This window comes from Podarcis raffonei, chromosome 10, assembly GCF_027172205.1.
Source record: "Podarcis raffonei isolate rPodRaf1 chromosome 10, rPodRaf1.pri, whole genome shotgun sequence".
Lineage (NCBI taxonomy): Eukaryota > Metazoa > Chordata > Lepidosauria > Squamata > Lacertidae > Podarcis > Podarcis raffonei.
In genome coordinates, this window is record NC_070611.1 from 2,452,073 (window position 1) to 2,468,557 (window position 16,485).

General features: G+C 45.1%; 1 protein-coding gene across 14 annotated transcripts in view; it reads right to left on the reverse strand.

The window, feature by feature from the left end:
• Positions 1–16,485, reverse strand: part of FRMD4A (FERM domain containing 4A) — a 464,351-nt gene that overhangs the window by 61,989 nt on the left and 385,877 nt on the right. For all 14 annotated transcript variants that reach the window (XM_053406326.1, XM_053406327.1, XM_053406332.1 and 11 more), the window contains one exon: positions 5,787–5,863. In XM_053406326.1, the coding sequence (XP_053262301.1) occupies positions 5,787–5,863 (77 nt within the window). The remainder of the gene's footprint in view (positions 1–5,786; positions 5,864–16,485) is intronic.

The following is a 16,485-nucleotide window of genomic DNA, read 5'->3' on the forward strand; positions in this document are numbered from 1 at the left end:
GAGTTGGAAGAGACCACAAGGGCCATCGAGTCCAACCCCCTGCCAAGCAGGAAACACCATCAGAGCACTCCTGACATATGGTTGTCAAGCCTCTGCTTAAAGACCTCCAAAGAAGGAGACTCCACCACACTCCTTGGCAGCAAATTCCACTGTCGAACAGCTCTTACTGTCAGGAAGTTCTTCCTAATGTTTAGGTGGAATCTTCTTTCTTGTAGTTTGGATCCATTGCTCCGTGTCCGCTTCTCTGGAGCAGCAGAAAACAACCTTTCTCCCTCCTCTATGTGACATCCTTTTATATATTTGAACATGGCTATCATATCACCCCTTAACCTCCTCTTCTCCAGGCTAAACATGCCCAGCTCCCTTAGCCATTCCTCATAAGGCATCGTTTCCAGGCCTTTGACCATTTTGGTTGCCCTCCTCTGGACACGTTCCAGTTTGTCAATGTCCTTCTTGAACTGTGGTGCCCAGAACTGGACACAGTACTCCAGGTGAGGTCTGACCAGAGCAGAATACAGTGGCACTATTACTTCCCTTGATCTAGATGCGATACTCCTATTGATGCAGCCCAGAATTGCATTGGCTTTTTTAGCTGCCGCGTCACACTGTTGGCTCATGTCAAGTTTGTGGTCAACCAAGACTCCTAGATCCTTTTCACATGTAGTGCTCTCAAGCCAGGTGTCACCCATCTTGTATTTGTGCCTCTCATTTTTTTTGCCCAAGTGCAATACTTTACATTTCTCCCTGTTAAAATTCATCTTGTTTGTTTTGGCCCAGTTCTCTAATCTGTCAAGGTCGTTTTGAAGTGTGTTCCTGTCCTCTGGGGTGTTAGCCACCCCTCCCAGTTTGGTGTCATCTGCAAATTTGATCAGGATGCCCTTGAGTCCATCATCCAAGTCGTTGATAAAGATGTTGAATAAGACCGGGCCCAAGACAGAACCCTGTGGCACCCCACTAGTCACTCTTCTCCAGGATGAAAAGGAACCATTGATGAGCACCCTTTGGGTTCGGTCAGTCAGCCAGTTACAAATCCACTGAGTGGTAGCATAGTCAAGACCGCATTTTACCAGCTTCTTTACAAGAATATCATGGGGCACCTTGTCAAATGCCTTGCTGAAATCAAGGTAGGCTACATCCACTGCGTTCCCTTCATCTACCAGGCTTGTAATTCTGTCAAAAAACGAGATCAGGTTAGTCTGACATGACTTATTTTTCAGAAATCCATGCTGACTATTGGTGATCACAGCATTCCTTTCCAGGTGCTCACAGACTGTTTGCTTAATGATCTGCTCCAGAATCTTCCCTGGTATTGATGTCAGACTGACTGGGCGGTAATTATTTGGGTCCTCTCTTTTCCCCTTTTTGAAAATAGGGACAACATTTGCCCTCCTCCAGTCTGCCGGGACTTCGCCTGTTCTCCAGGAATTCTCAAAGATGACTGCCAGTGGTTCTGAAATCACATCTGCCAGTTCTTTTAATACTCTTGGATGCAGTTCATCTGGCCCTGGAGACTTGAATACATCTAGACTAGCCAAGTATTCTTGTACTATCTCCTTAGTTATTCTGGGCTGTGTTTCCTCTGCTGAATCATTTGCTCCAAATTCTTCAGGTCAGGCATTGTTTTCTTTATCGGAGAAGACTGAGGCAAAGAAGGCATTGAGGAGTTCAGCCCTTTCTGTGTCCCCTGTTTGCATTTCACCATCTTCTCCTCTGAGTGACCCCACTGTTTCTTTGTTCTTCCTTTTGCTACGAACATACCCATAAAAGCCTTTTTTGTTGCTTTTAACCTCTCTAGCAAGCCTGAGTTCATTCTGTGCTTTAGCTTTTCTGACTTTGTGTCTACACGTGCTGGCTATTTGTTTGACTTCCTCTTTGGTGGTTTCCCCCCTTTTCCATTTTTTGTACACATCCTTTTTTAATCTTAACTCAGTTAAAAGTTCTTTAGATAGCCACCCTGGCTTCTTTAGGCACCTTCCATGTTTCCGTCTCATTGGTATTGCCTGAAGTTGTGCTTTTACTATCTCCCTCTTAACAAACTCCCAGCCATCATGAACTCCCTTTCCTTTTAGTATTACTGTCCATGGGATCTCACCCAGCACTTCCCTAAGTTTTATGAAGTCGGCTTTCTTAAAGTCGAGAAATTGAGTCCTAGTATGCTTGGCTGCTCCTTTCCGCTGTATAGTAAACTTCAGAAGAGCATGATCACTCGCGCCTAATGATCCTTCCACTTCTACCCCACTAACCAGGTCATCAACATTGGTTAGGACCAGATCTAAAATGGCTGTTCCTCTTGTAGCTTCTCCCACTTTCTGGACAATGAAGTTGTCTGCAAGGCCAGTGAGGAATCTGTTTGACCTTATGCTCTTGGCTGAGTTTGACATCCAACAAATATCCGGGTAATTGAAGTCCCCCATTACTACTATCTCCCTTCCTTTTGCATGCTTGGCCATCTGTTCCAGGAAGGCATCATCTATGTCCTCCGTTTGGCTTGGGGATCTATAGTAAACTCCCACAATGAGGTCACTGTTATTCTTCTCTCCCTTAATTTTGACCCAAATGCTCTCACTTTGGCTTTGAGGTTCTAAATCTTGGATCTCTTCACAGGTATACACATCCCTGACATATAACGCCACTCCTCCTCCTTTCTTGTCTGGTCTGTTTCTCTGAAATAGATTGTATCCCTCCATTATTACATTCCAATCGTGGGACTTATCCCACCAGGTTTCAGTGATGCCTATTATGTCATATTTAGTTTGCTGTACCAAGAGCTCAAGCTCATCTTGTTTATTTCCCATACTTTGCGCATTAGTGTACAGACATTGAAGTCCATTAATCATTCCCCCGTGTCTCTTATTTAAGGATTTTTTCCTCCCACCACTAGGTCTGCGTGCTGTTTGCTCCATTCGGTCTATGACATTTGGATGATCATCTTCATCAATTGATAGACTCCTACCTTCAGGAGCACTGTCTCCCTCCCCCACATTAGTCAGTTTAAAGCCCTCCTGATGAGGTTTCTGAGATTTTTTGCAAAAACATTCCTACCAACCGTTGTGAGGTGCAGCCCATCGCTTGCCAGAAGTCCATCTTCAAGAAACTGCATTCCGTGATCTAAGAATCCAAACCGTTCCTGTTTACACCATTTGCGAAGCCAGTTGTTCACTTCCACTATTTTTCCCTCTCTCCCTGGGCCACGTCGTTCAACTGGGAGGACAGATGAGATGACAATTTGTGCATTTAATTGCTTCAATTTCCTGCCCAGAGCCTCGTAATCTCTTTTGATCTTCTGGAGGCTATTGCTTGCAGTGTCATTGGTTCCCACATGAACCAAGAGGAAGGGGTATTTGTCAGTGGGTTTTATGATTCCTTGCAGTCGTTCAGTTACATCTTGGATCTTAGCCCCGGGGAGACAGCACACTTCCCGAGACATCTTGTCAGGCCCACAGATCACTGCTTCTGTTCCCCTCAGTAGGGAATCCCCTATCACCACTACACGCCTCCTCTTAGGTCTGGTCGGGGTTCTTCCGTGAGCTGTCCGTTCCAAGGTCGCCTGCACATTCCCTGAAGACTGCCTTTGCTGCTCGTCTTCATATACCTGATCGACTGTAATGAGGGAGAGATCCTCAAATGGAGTCTGCTCTTCGTCTTCCATGCTAGGGGAAAGGACCTCAAAGCGATTGCGTATTTCTAAACAATCAGAGCGAACCCTGGGCCTCCTACTTCTTTGAGTCACGTTTCTCCATATATCTGGCTCCTGTGTTGGTGAACTAGCCTCCTTCTCAGGGGAGTCCCCTGTCTCCTCCTTGGTGGAGACGGTGTGCTCTGTTGCTTCCAAGAAGAGCTCCAGCTCTCTAATTCTTTGGAGCGTAGCTACACGTTCCTCCAGTTGCTGGACTTTGTCTTTTAAGAGGGCAATCAACATGCAATTGCTGCAGGTAAAGCTGCCTGCAACCTTTGGCAAGATGGCAAACATTGCGCAGGAACCACAGGCGACTGCAGCTGTTCCCTCACCCTCCATCTTGAGAAGGTGTCGTTGGGGGTGACTACAGCGGTCCTCCATCATAAAAAGCGTGAAGACAGGACAAATAAATCCCCCCAAATAAACCTATATCTCCCCCAACAAACGTTTGAGACTAGCTCCCCTAAATCTAAAAGATGGATCAAACTGCGCGCGCCGCTAGGCGCGCACCGCTGCCCTACAAGCTCTGACAAGCTCCTCCCACAGCTAATCCCCTACCTCAACAGAAGCCCTGCCCCCTCTGACCTTTGCACAGAGAAAGCAGCTAATCAGCCACAAGAAACTCACACAAGAAAACCCTTTTTGTTCCTTCTTCAGCCGCTGCCCTACAAGCTCTGTGTTCTATATATGGATAGATATTAGGTGTTTGGTTTTTTCATTCAGCTTGATGACTATTTCAGTGTAACTGCATGCAACTAGAGTACAATAACAATTTCAGAACAGCAAATTTCTACAACGTATATGATGTTTGTGATATATAAAGCTCACTTCCCAAAGGTCTGATCCTAGAAGATGGCAAGTGGTAAAATCAATGAAGTTGCCAATTATGTATACAGATCAGCTGTTTGCAGGGCTATCACTCATTTTTAATGCTATTCACAAGAGGAACAGTCAACCTGGAACTTCTCTTGTGCAAGTGAAACTGAAACTGCTGTGCTCTTTACATTTACTCAATCAAGCTTACAGAGGAAAATGCCTTGGTGAACTGTGTCCCAAATTAATATTCTGAAGAACCAGCACCTTAGTCATAATGTAAAATATATAATTAAAATATACCTGCCAGGTAACTGTTGCTTTCCACATTTCTAATCTAGAGCCTATTGTATTTCTAATGTGGAAATACTGAAACCCTGTGTGAATATAGATCTTGGCAAGGTACAGTAAACATGAAAAAGATTGTAGGCTGCCAATCTGCAAATAAATTGTCAGCAGCACACATCCGATCTCTCTGTGCTGGAATGGAGCACCAGATTCTGTCATTTGTGCAGAAGAGCACAAATCTGATTTGCAAAAGGGGATGTAATTGAAAGACAAAACTAAATTTACTGCACTCCAGTTACACTGTGAACTATGAACAGAGCCTGGCTTTCAGTTGCCAAGTTTTGGGGGGGAAAGGTTAGTTCTGCAGGAACCAATTTGCACAAAATATTTACATGTGTGTTACAGATAGCAGCTTGTCCTGGGAAAACCTTGTCATAAAGCGGCAGTCACCAAAGTAGTGATTATGCAAAATGAAGTCCACCCACACCCACACCCACACCCCATACAATTATGCTTTCTGTGCACTGGGCAGTTGCTTATGTTACGCAAAATGAAGACCAGCGTAAAAGGAGTGAAGAACGCAAGCTAACACAAACATTACAGAGGACTGCAGTAGATGAAAAATCAATATATTAAACAACGAAAAGACGGTGTGAAGGACAGAGCATGGGTTACAGTAACAGAAAGGATCAAACCTAGACATATTTTAGCCATATTTTCTCCCCCCTCCCTGTTACTGCAATAAACAAAACACAATAAAGAACCATTTAGATTGAGGGTGTCTGCGCCTGAAACGGAAATATTATGGAGTTCCACCGGGAATCACCAAGAGCTCAGCAGCAGCTCCCAGCCCGCTCCTCCACTCCAGGCGGACGCTGAAAAGCAAGACGCCGCCGTCGAAGCGCCCGGAGGCTGCCCGCTCGGGGCCGGGCGAAGGGGCTGCTCGTCAAAGCCCCGGCAGGCAGCCACTTCCCAGCCCGGCCCTTCCTCCGCCGCCGCCGCCTCTTACCTGCGAGGGTCGTGCACTTCCACGGAAAACTTCTTCTCTCGGAAGTAGAGGTTCTCCAGCTGCCTCCACTGGAAGATCTGCGGGGAGACGGGAAGAGGTCGCGCTCAGCGAGGAGGCGGCGGCCGGAGGCGCCTGGGCTCCTCCTCCTGCTCCTGCTCCTCCTCCTCGGCGCCCCGACGGGCTGCCTCCCGGCTCCGCTGCGGGGGCTGCCGGCCACGCCGGGGCGCCCAGCTCCGCCCTGCCTTGCCCCCGCGGCTTCCCTTTGTCCCGAGGCGCCCCACTGGCCCTCGTCCCCCGAGACTGGCTCTGCCGGGCCGCCGAGGCGCAAGAGCCGCGGAGGGCGGAGGCTCCTCGCCCGCCCCGGGAGAAGCAGCGCAGAGTCGCGCCACAGAATCCTCCGCTCTTCTCCTGCTTTAAGCCGAGGCGGGCCTGCTTCAGAAACCCTCCAGCCATTCCGGCTCGTCCGAGTCTCTGTGCCAGCCGCCTGAGGGGCTCCGTGCCGAGGCCGCGCCCCCCTTCCGTGGGCGAGAGAGAAGTGGGCCCAGGGGCCTCTGCAGCTCGAAGGGGGGCGGACAAGGATTTCAAGAGGAAATTGACACCAACCATTTGATTTAAAAGAAAGTTGAGTACACTGAAATTAATGCTTAATTTTGATTGGATTGGACCCATGTTGTTTGGAAAATAGACTCAAGATACATTTTCTTTGCCACACATGAACATAACAGAAAATCCCCCTTAGCAGAGGCCAAAAGGGTCCATACTTTCTCCAGTCATTTTTTTTTTAACTAGTGCATGATTAGCTACACCAGAACCGGGAATGAATTGGAATGCACAGCACCCTGCTACATTTATGCTCTCCTTTCCCCATCCAGCAAATTAATATGCACTCAGAAATCTTGCTTATGCTGTGAATCTCCTTGGTGGGATAAAGGTGACAATCAGCAATGGTAGATCACCTGTTGATCACCTGTTAAGAGCACATGGAAAACACAGATGGTCTGAGCTTCCCTTTCAGGGCAGGCCATACTGTGCAAGTTCTTAAAGAAATGGGAGTGCCTGATCACCTCATCTGTCTCCTGAGAAATCTCTATGTGGGACATGAAGCTACAGTTAGAACTGGATATGGAACAACTGATTGGTTCAAAACTGGGAAAGGAGTACGGCAAGGCTGTATATTGTCTCCCTGCTTATTTAACTTATATGCAGAATTCATCATGCGAAAGGCTGGGCTGGATGAATCCGAAGCCGGAATTAAGATTGCCGGAAGAAATATCAACCACCTCAGATATGCAGATGACACAACCTTGATGGCAGAAAGTGAGGAGGAATTAAAGAACCTTTTATTGAGGGTGAAAGAGCGCAAAATATGGTCTGAAGCTCAAAATCAAAAAAACAAAGATCATGGCCACTGGTCCCAACACCTCCTGGCAAATAGAAGGGGAACAAATGGAGGCAGTGAAAGATTTTACTTTCTTGGGCTCCATGATCACTGCAGATGGTGACAGCAGCCGCGAAATTAAAAGACGCCTGCTTCTTAGGAGAAAAGCAATGACAAACATAGACAGCATCTTAAAAAGCAGAGATCATCTTGTCAGCAAAGGTCCATATATTTAAAGCTTTGGTTTTCCCAGTAGTGATGTATGGAAGTGAGAGCTGGGCCATAAAGAAGGCTGATCGCCGAAGAATTGATGCTTTTGAATTATGGTGCTGGAGGAGACTCTTGAGAGTCCCATGGACTGCAAGAAGATCAAATGCATCCATTCTTAAGGAAATCAGCCCTGAGTGCTCACTGGAAGGACAGATCGTGAAGCTGAGGCTCCAAGACTTTGGCCACCTCATGAGAAGAGAAGACTCCCTGGAAAACACCCTGATGTTGGGAAAGATGGAGGGCCCAAGGAGAGGGGGACGACAGAGGACGAGATGGTTGGACAGTGTTCTCGAAGCTACCAGCATGAGTTTGACCAAACTGCGGGAGGCAGTGGAAGACAGGAGTGCCTGGCGTGCTCTGGTCCATGGGGTCATGAAGAGTTGGACACGACTAAACAACAAAACAACTACAACAACATACTGTGCTGTGAAGGATTTCTCTTGCAGTGCTTACACAATGCAGGTCAGCTGCAACCTAGAGTGCTGGGTATTTATTTAATTTATATATGGCTTCCTATTTCAACAGAAATCTCTAAGCAGCTTACAAATCCCAACAGAAAGGAATCATCACAATGCCCTTCCTCCAGCATGCATATGTGTGTGTGCTATAGAGAGGTGAATGTCTGCAAAACTTTTTCTGAATACAGACAAATCTTGCTGGATTGTGGTAATTGTTCAAGTCAATCAATCTGTTTATCTTTCTATCTTTCTTTCTTTGCAGCAGGGATAGTTTAGAGAGCAATGCACTGGCCATCCTGTCAAACAGAGAATTCCAATTTTAACTTTGATTACATGCAAATAACAAATTAATTTATAGTTTTAGTCTTGGGGTTTATAAGTGCTGCCGCAGACATCTGGTGGCCTCTGTGAGAAACAGGATGCTGGACTAGATAAGATTTTGGTCTCTTCTTACTTTGTGCTGAAACATTTTTCATAGATGATAGGAATGCCTGGGTGATCATGGGATTGCAGGTATTCTGAAAAGCTACCAAAGTAATTGCTTCCACATTTATTACAACACACTGAATAGGTGGCACAAATCCTACCCTGTAAGAAACAGACAATGACAAAGATCTTCAAAGACCACCTTGCTTTTTTCAATGAAGAAACTCAGATAAGCCTTTGGAATGTAGATTCCTAAGTGGGCTAAGCAAAAGTCACTTGCCAAAAGACAAAAGGAGCAAAACTGAATAACTGGTCCTGACTCACAGGCTGCTCTTACCCTGCCCCCTCCACTCTTCTGGATTATTTAACCCTTTGATAGTGAATGACAAATAAAAGAATCCATTTGCTTGAGCAACTGTAAAGTCAGTGAACAGCAAGAATGCAACTGATACATGCAATTAAAAAAGACAGTGTTGGGAGAGCCAGTCTGGTGTATGCTTGGCCCTTAGACTGTCTAATCAGTTTTTGACCATGCACTGTTTTGTGTTTCAAAATGAAAGCAAAAACTTCCTTTGGGTTTTTTAAAAAGTGACACCTATGTCTAGTATTTACACTGGCAATCTTCCTCTCCAAAACCCAGTGAACTCTGCCTCACCCTCTCCAAGAAACATCATCTTTGATGTTAAAGTAAAGTTGCTGTTAAATGTGTTTAACTTTAGGGGGGGATGTCTGTCTGGAAATGATTGTTTAACATTGGAAAGTCTCTCTCTGTGTAGTTTGAAACCAGGTTGGTGCCTATTAAAACTGCCCACACTTTTGAGGTGGTGATCAGAGACTGCAGCCAAAAAACCTCTGCTGTTCTATTCTGCAAAACGGTCTTCGAAGGGTGAAGGAAGTGGGTGGGGGAGGGGCTTCCGCAATGCACATGACGTTGCAGAGCGTCCAGGTGCAGGCTGGAAAATGTCCTCAGTGGAAACCATTCCTGGGAACAGAATTACTGGCCCACTCCCAGGTCCTTGTGGATAGTTAAATGAGAGCTATAATCAAGGGCTTTAAAATTCCACTCTTCTGCCTCTCTTTCATTTCGGTGGATGTGTGGGGACACGTGTGGCTTGTTGGCCGTTCCATACTTAAGCTGAGGCTGGTAGGGAAGAGGCTTGAGCTCTGCATCCATATCTGCTATCTGAGAGAAGCTCTTGAAGGTTTTGCCACAAACAGGGGACTGAGCTGGGGGGGGCGGGGAATCCACATGACCATCTGTTTAGTTAAAGAGAAGCCCAGAATAGTGACTGTGGTTTTAAAATAATGCTAAAGGCTTATAGGGTAAAAGGGGTTCTTACAAAATAAACGAGTAAAAAGGCTGGAAGAGAGGATACTCTCAAGGACTGCCTCAAACAATGGCCGAGCACCATGTTTCTTTTATTGCGCTGAAGTATTCTTAATTGCTTTTAGTAATCTCATGGTGAAATTAATGGGAAAATGTTGGTTGAAATGGCCCAGCACTTATTTCAGGATGAGTTGGGCAACCATGGCTTTTGATGCTTAAGCAACAGTTGTTGATACCAAGTCCCATGCGCTTGTGGAAAGAGCCTGATGCTCTCATGAAAGGAGTGAAGGTCTTCCGGACAGGGACTTAATTTGCAAATGAGCTGGCAAAATATTGCAGTGAGTTGTTGGCAACTGTTTTTTTGTTTTTGTTTTTAAAAAGCAACTCACTGAATTTCTCCCAGAAAGGGTTAATCTGGATTCAATGGGAGTTGGTGAAGGAACACAGGCAGCAATGTTGTGTGGACCCTGCAGGAAAGCAGGCCTGTATGAGGAGCGGGATTGTTGGCATCCGTCTCTCTCAATAGACCATGGATAGGTAAACTAAGGCCCCGGGGCTGGATCCAGCCCAATCACCTTCTAAATCCGGCCTGCAGACAGTCCAGTAATCAGCGTGTTTTTACATGAGTAGAATGTGTGCTTTTATTTAAAATGAATCTCTGGGTTATTTGTGGGGCATAGGAATTCATCCCCCCCCAAATATAGTCCGGCCCCCCACAAGGTCTGAGGGACAGTGGACTGTCTGAAAAAGTTTGCTGACCTCTGCAATAGGCAGTGGAGTGCTTGGCTACAGGAGCTGCCAGAAGGAGGTGCACCAGGTGCCATCCAACCATCTTAGTGGCACCACTCTGGATTTATGTAGGCTTTGCACCTTAGCCTTTTCTTCTCCCAAGGAAGGCAGTGGAGATTTAGGATCAGTTTTCCTTCTCCTAGATGGGCTCCCTTCCTGGGTGAACAAGCCCCTCACTTCTCTACAGCATGTGGATGAACTGCCTCCTTGACTATTGGACCCCTTCTTGGTGTCGTCCACTTAACCCACTGCTCACCCCCCTCCCCTAACACACCATTCACCGCTGTATGAGGAGCATTTTCTCAATATAGTAGGATGCTCAGTCCTTGAAAAAATACCTGGGCAGGGGCAACTGAATCCCAGCAGGGGACCAAATAGGAAAACCCAGCATTTAGCAGGGAGAAAACCCAACAGAAGACAATTTTCTTTTGGTAGGTACAGAATCAGAATGTGAAGGCAGACCTCAGCATCAGTTATGAGGATGGAAGATGAACACAATTACACATGGCTGGGGTGTGTGGAAAACAGCCTTGTCTCTTGCTTTTGAGCAAGAAGCAGCCCAGCGGGACGGAGGCTCTGCACTGCCTCACTGTTGGGAGAGGGGAATAGCAGGTGGGATGTTGGGGAGACGGTGGGAGGGAAGATCTTGGAAGAAGGTCTGCTTGGTTATCTCGAACCCCAAACAGCAGCATCCACACTGAAACATTATCTTGAGGGGCCCACCTGTTCCTTTTAAAATCCAGCAAGTACATTGAAAGCACATGACTTCCCCCAAAGAATTATGGGAAGTGTAGTTTATCCCTCATGGAGCTACAATTCCCAGCACCCTTAACAAATGACAACTCCCAGGATTCTTTTTTTTTAAAAAAAGATATTTATTGAGTTTTTCCACCTTTATACATTAAAAAATCAAAAAGAAAAAAACAAAAAAGTTAAAAACACATAAAGTTTACAATCCTTATTTTCAATAACATATTTCCCTGACTTCCCCACACCTCCCCTTCTTATATTCCAATTCAAATTGTTAATTCAACAAGTTCTTGTCCCCAATTTTTGACCTTTTTATATTTAATTCATTTAAAAAAAACAATTTTAACTTATAAACATCAGTATTTAAACATCAGTACTCATTCTTAAAACTTTTTTCTAAAGTCGACCCAAATTCCCTTCCACAAATTCCCCAATTTTCATACTAATAACAAAACAAAATAAAAAAAACAGATTATAATTCTGCACCCTTTGGATTCCCAAACCCCCCCCTTTCCCGGTTTCAATCCCCAACAAATGTCCATCAGTCTTAGTCTACTATCAGCCTGGAGACCTCACGTCCGAGGCTCTTAATTCTCTCTCAATTCCTCTCTGCCGGTTTTTTTGGTAGTCCTTAATATTAAACACCAGATCTCAGAGAAGCTCTGTCCCGATAGGGTCCATATTTCTTCCAGCCAGACCTCCATACTTAAAAGTGGAGCCTGAATCTTGTTTCTTACTCCTTTTAAGTCCAAATGTCCCCAAAGCTCCAACTTTCACCTTAATCAAATTTGTAATCCATAGCTGCAGCAATTATAAAATGCTTCAAAGACTGACTGGTCAGTTAACATAAAATATAAAGGATTAAAAGAAGATTAAAAGAAATCCGAAGAGCACCGGTAAGTGCGTCTTACCTCGGCGCCATGTTGAACCTCCTCTCATTGTAATCCATAGGTCTTCAGATCTCCACATAAGGAGATCTCTCCATTCTTCAATCTTCAATTCAAAACAGTTTTTCATCATCCAGTACTTATTTTCCTTTGTAGCCATCATGTCAGGCCTCTGGCTCTCCTTTGTCATCTGCAACATTACATCTCCTCCTTCCTTTTCCTCAGAAACAACATATATCTCTTTCTCCACACTCTCAAATCTTTCAAGTTTCTCTTCTTGTCCAGCTGCATGGACTTCATGAGTCGAGTCCTTATCAAATTCAATGGATTTGTTTACTGTTAAGTCCAGAGTTGCAACATTTGTAGCCAAAACATCAATTTGGCCTTGTAACTTTCCCAAGAGAAGAAACACTCTGTCCAATTTAGCTTGAATTTTTCCTCCTTCAGCCATTCTTGTAATGTCCCAAAATCCCCTCTAGAGGGATTTTGGTTGCTTTATCTTCCTTCCAGTTCAAATCCAAAAATCAAGTTAGTTTGTATCAGTTCTTCCTTGTTTTCAACAAAATATAACCAAATTGTAGCAAATATATCCAGCAGAGATAGCAGAAACAAAGTTCTCTTTTTCCTTCTTGACAGCTAATTTGACAGCTGTCAAACTCTTCTATATCTCCTCAACAGGCTCTCTCGCGGATCACTCCCGGGTCCGGGGGGGTGGCACTTCAGCTCTCAAAATTAGCTCTTATCCTCCAGTGAAATTACTTATACTGCCAAATCGTGAAATTAATGTCTTTTACCCAATAAAGAAGAAGAAATTCTCTCGACCTTAGTTAGCTAGTCCTTGCTTTAGATTATTTATAAGACGGGGAGACGGACTTCCTGTTTCCTGTTCTGTATTACTCACGGGTTGTTACTTTTAGAGTCCAATTGTTCACAAGAAGTAGTCAGCGCTCTCCGACCATGGCATGCGGCTTCACTCCACAGGAGAAGCAGTCGACTCTCAGCACCGCGCTGCTCACCCCGTCCCCCGTTCCGAAGCCTTTAAAAAGGCTCCTTCGCGGGTCGGGGGGGTGCAAATGGTGCCCGCCGAGTCACCAAGTTCACAGGCTTCAGCGCCTGTGATTTCTGAGGGTCCCCGCGTCGCCGCAGCGGCAAGACCCGGATCCTGCGGAGCCCATTCCCTCCGGAGCTCGGAGGGAATCCGCCATTAGCCGATGGCGCTAACCCGGAATTCTCCCAGGATTCTTTGGGGAAAGCCATGTCCTTCAAATGGGTGTGATGTTAAAATGTGGCATAATGAAATTAACATGCATGGCAAAGGGAAGCAGCCACTTTGGATGTTCTGAAGCAATGAAATAAACTGATAAATATTCATGGGCTGATGAGTAATCTTTCTTAACAAATTATAATTGTTTTAATATTTATTAATAAATAATACTTACTAATAAATATTAATTTATACTGAATAAATAATAATCAGCCACACACAGGCGCCAGGTTCTGCCCCACTTTGGGGAGGCCCAGCTCGTGTGTGTGATGTCAAGTGCATGATGCCCACATGTGACGCCACATGAGGCCTGTCACAGCTGTGGGGAGGCCCAATGCAGGATGCAGAATATTTCGGCAGGGCCCTTAGCTCCTCCCATGGTGCCCCTGCAGCCACATGCATATATTTCTGTATACTAATGTATTAATTCTGTGTATGAATGTATGGCAATGTTATATACTTTTGATTCTTTATCCCTGCCTTGTTTGAGTGATGTATGAGATCTACATCTGCTCTTCTCTCCATATGCTCTTGCATAATCTCATCTACTTGGAAGTCTCTTTCTTTCTTTCTTTCTTTCTTTTTGAGGAGAAGAATAGACACAGACCTGTAATCCAAAGAGGGGAGTACCTTCGCCAGAGTTCCTCCTGAAATCCTAGTACTTTTGCTCCACCTTCCTCTGGCTCTTGAATGTTCACCCACTGCTCTCTGATGGAAGCAGCCCTACGGTTGTCCTCTTTGCCTTCTTTATCACAAGGACAGTCAAGGTGGGTGTGGAGGGAGGCTTTTGTAAGGCTGGAATGCAGCCTATTGTACAAAGGGATGAGTCACATCTCTTGCTCCCCCCATTTTGCCTCTGAACCCACCCAAACTGACAGGAAGGCATCTCATGAGATTGATAGGTGGTTTTTTATGGTTGCAGATCAGTCAAGTTGCCCATGAGGGAAGCCTCTGGCTGAAAAAGGTTTAGCTGCTAATCCAGGAGAGGAGAACCTGTTCCCTGACTCTCGTGATTCCAGCATCAAGCCTGATCAATCCAGGGAGAGGGAGATCACACACCTTAAAGCAGAGCAAGGCAGTGCTTCCTCTGTTTATTCAAGCAGCCTATTCACTTTCACAATTGCAAACAAGACCTGTCATTTACAAACTTGCCTTGGATATGTCTGATCATAGAATAGCACTGTGACTGAACTCTCAATCAACAAGGTTTATGCACTGAGACTACAAAGCCTAGCATGCTGTCTGCTCTTGTCCTGTCCTCTCACGCTTTCCTATCTGTGCTTTGTAGTCACCTGTGTCAAGGAGAGGGTTGCTTTGCCTGAGGGGCCCCACCCAGAGATACTTGCTCACAGGTTCATGACAACCTGCAGCCCCACCTTCCATCTCATTGAAAAACACGCTTCTACAATTTCTCTTTAGGGTGACAAAAGAGGACAGAGCTCCTATGGAATTCCAGAAAGTGTGCCTGCTGAGATTGCCTCTTCCTCTTGAAGGGGAAGGAGTCCTGTCCTCATTGTCATCTGACCACCCTTCTTATCAGGTGCTACATAGGCAGAAATATATTGCCTTTGTTTGGCAGCAATGTAGTGAAAAAAGTGCAGGTGGAAATTTATATTTCCTTATTAAGTTGGGGGAGTGAAAGAAATTGCATGCTATAGTGGTGTTGTGAATGATGCTCTTTACCTTGCACTTGGTATGGCCACTCACTGAGAGAGGACAATGGGCACTGATGGGCATTGGGTTGCTTTAAACTCCTGAAATGTGAGTCACACTCTCCTGCTAGGAATGAATCCAGCTTTACTTGAGAGAGGATACACAAGGAGAAGTGAAGAGCAGCAGTTGAGATCAGGCTGTGGACCTTGTTCAAGGTTTCAGGTTGCTAGGCTAACAGTGCTTTGAGACTTGTGCTTCCTGCCTGTGTGCCTGCTTCTGCACATCTGCAATGCCAGCTCCAGCTGTGTAACAGACAGAAAGGAAACATACCCTATAAGGTTGCCATGAATTTTCATTGCTCACGGAAGGGAGAACATGAAATTGTACTTAACCAAGGCTGCCCTCCTGCTCATTACGCATTTTCAAGGAATGATTAAAAATGGCCAATTGTGAAAATATCCAATCAAATGTTGCTTAATCCAGTGCACAAGGGAAGAGATATGCAGCCTAAAATGCAGTATTTTCTCCTTTCGATCTTATTAGTCAGTTAAAGCATAGACAATATGCCTTCAGGACTCAAATACATGTGGCTCATGGCCTTTGGAAGCTGCAGTCTAATTCAATTCCCTCAACTACTGCCTCATCCAGGGCCTCTTATATTAAAAGCCCAACTGCATTTCCGGTGACATTTAGTACAGTGACTAAAAATTTAAATGTGCACAAATTGGATCCTAGAATGTAAGCCAACAGTCAGCCAAGCTCTTATCATTATTTATTTTTTTAAGTACTCAGAATTTTGCAGGGTCCTGGCAAAACGACTGGAGCAATTTAATAAAAGGTTGGGTTTGACCGGATGATGATGAGATTGTAAAGAGACAATGCTCAGCTATTAGTGTGACAAATACTATTCAGGATGACCTAACAGGGGGAAATTACAATCTTTTTTTTAAAGGCAAGGATTTTTCTTTGCATTTAATATACATTTCTCAGTTTGGGCTGGTTTTGTTTCACAATTTCCTGCTTTGTCTTCTACTTCTGGTTTGCCAGAAGTGGCTTTGTCATGCTGGCCACACGACCCAGAAGCTGTACGCTGGCTCCCTCGGCCAATAAAGCGAGATGAGCGCTGCAACCCCAGAGTCGGTCACGACTGGACCTAATGGTCAGGGGTCCCTTACCTTTAATAGGGACTATAAACATCAACAAGAGGTAGGTCCTAAATCGTTTGCGTCATTCTTCAATATGTAAAGACACCTTAAAAAACAAACCAACTCAAATGTTGACTCAGGGTTGCCTTGAGGTGATCCACCAGGCTTCCAGTAGAAGCTGTCTGTAATAATCCATCCCAAGGGAGATTTTACTTCCAGGTTAGGGTTTAAAACTAACATGCTCAAAAAAAGATCTTAATGATGATGAGAGTCCAACAGAGGTATCAACTGATGGGAGACATAATGACTTCTTGGCTATAGGGGAAATGGGGTTAACCAGTGCCCCAGACAA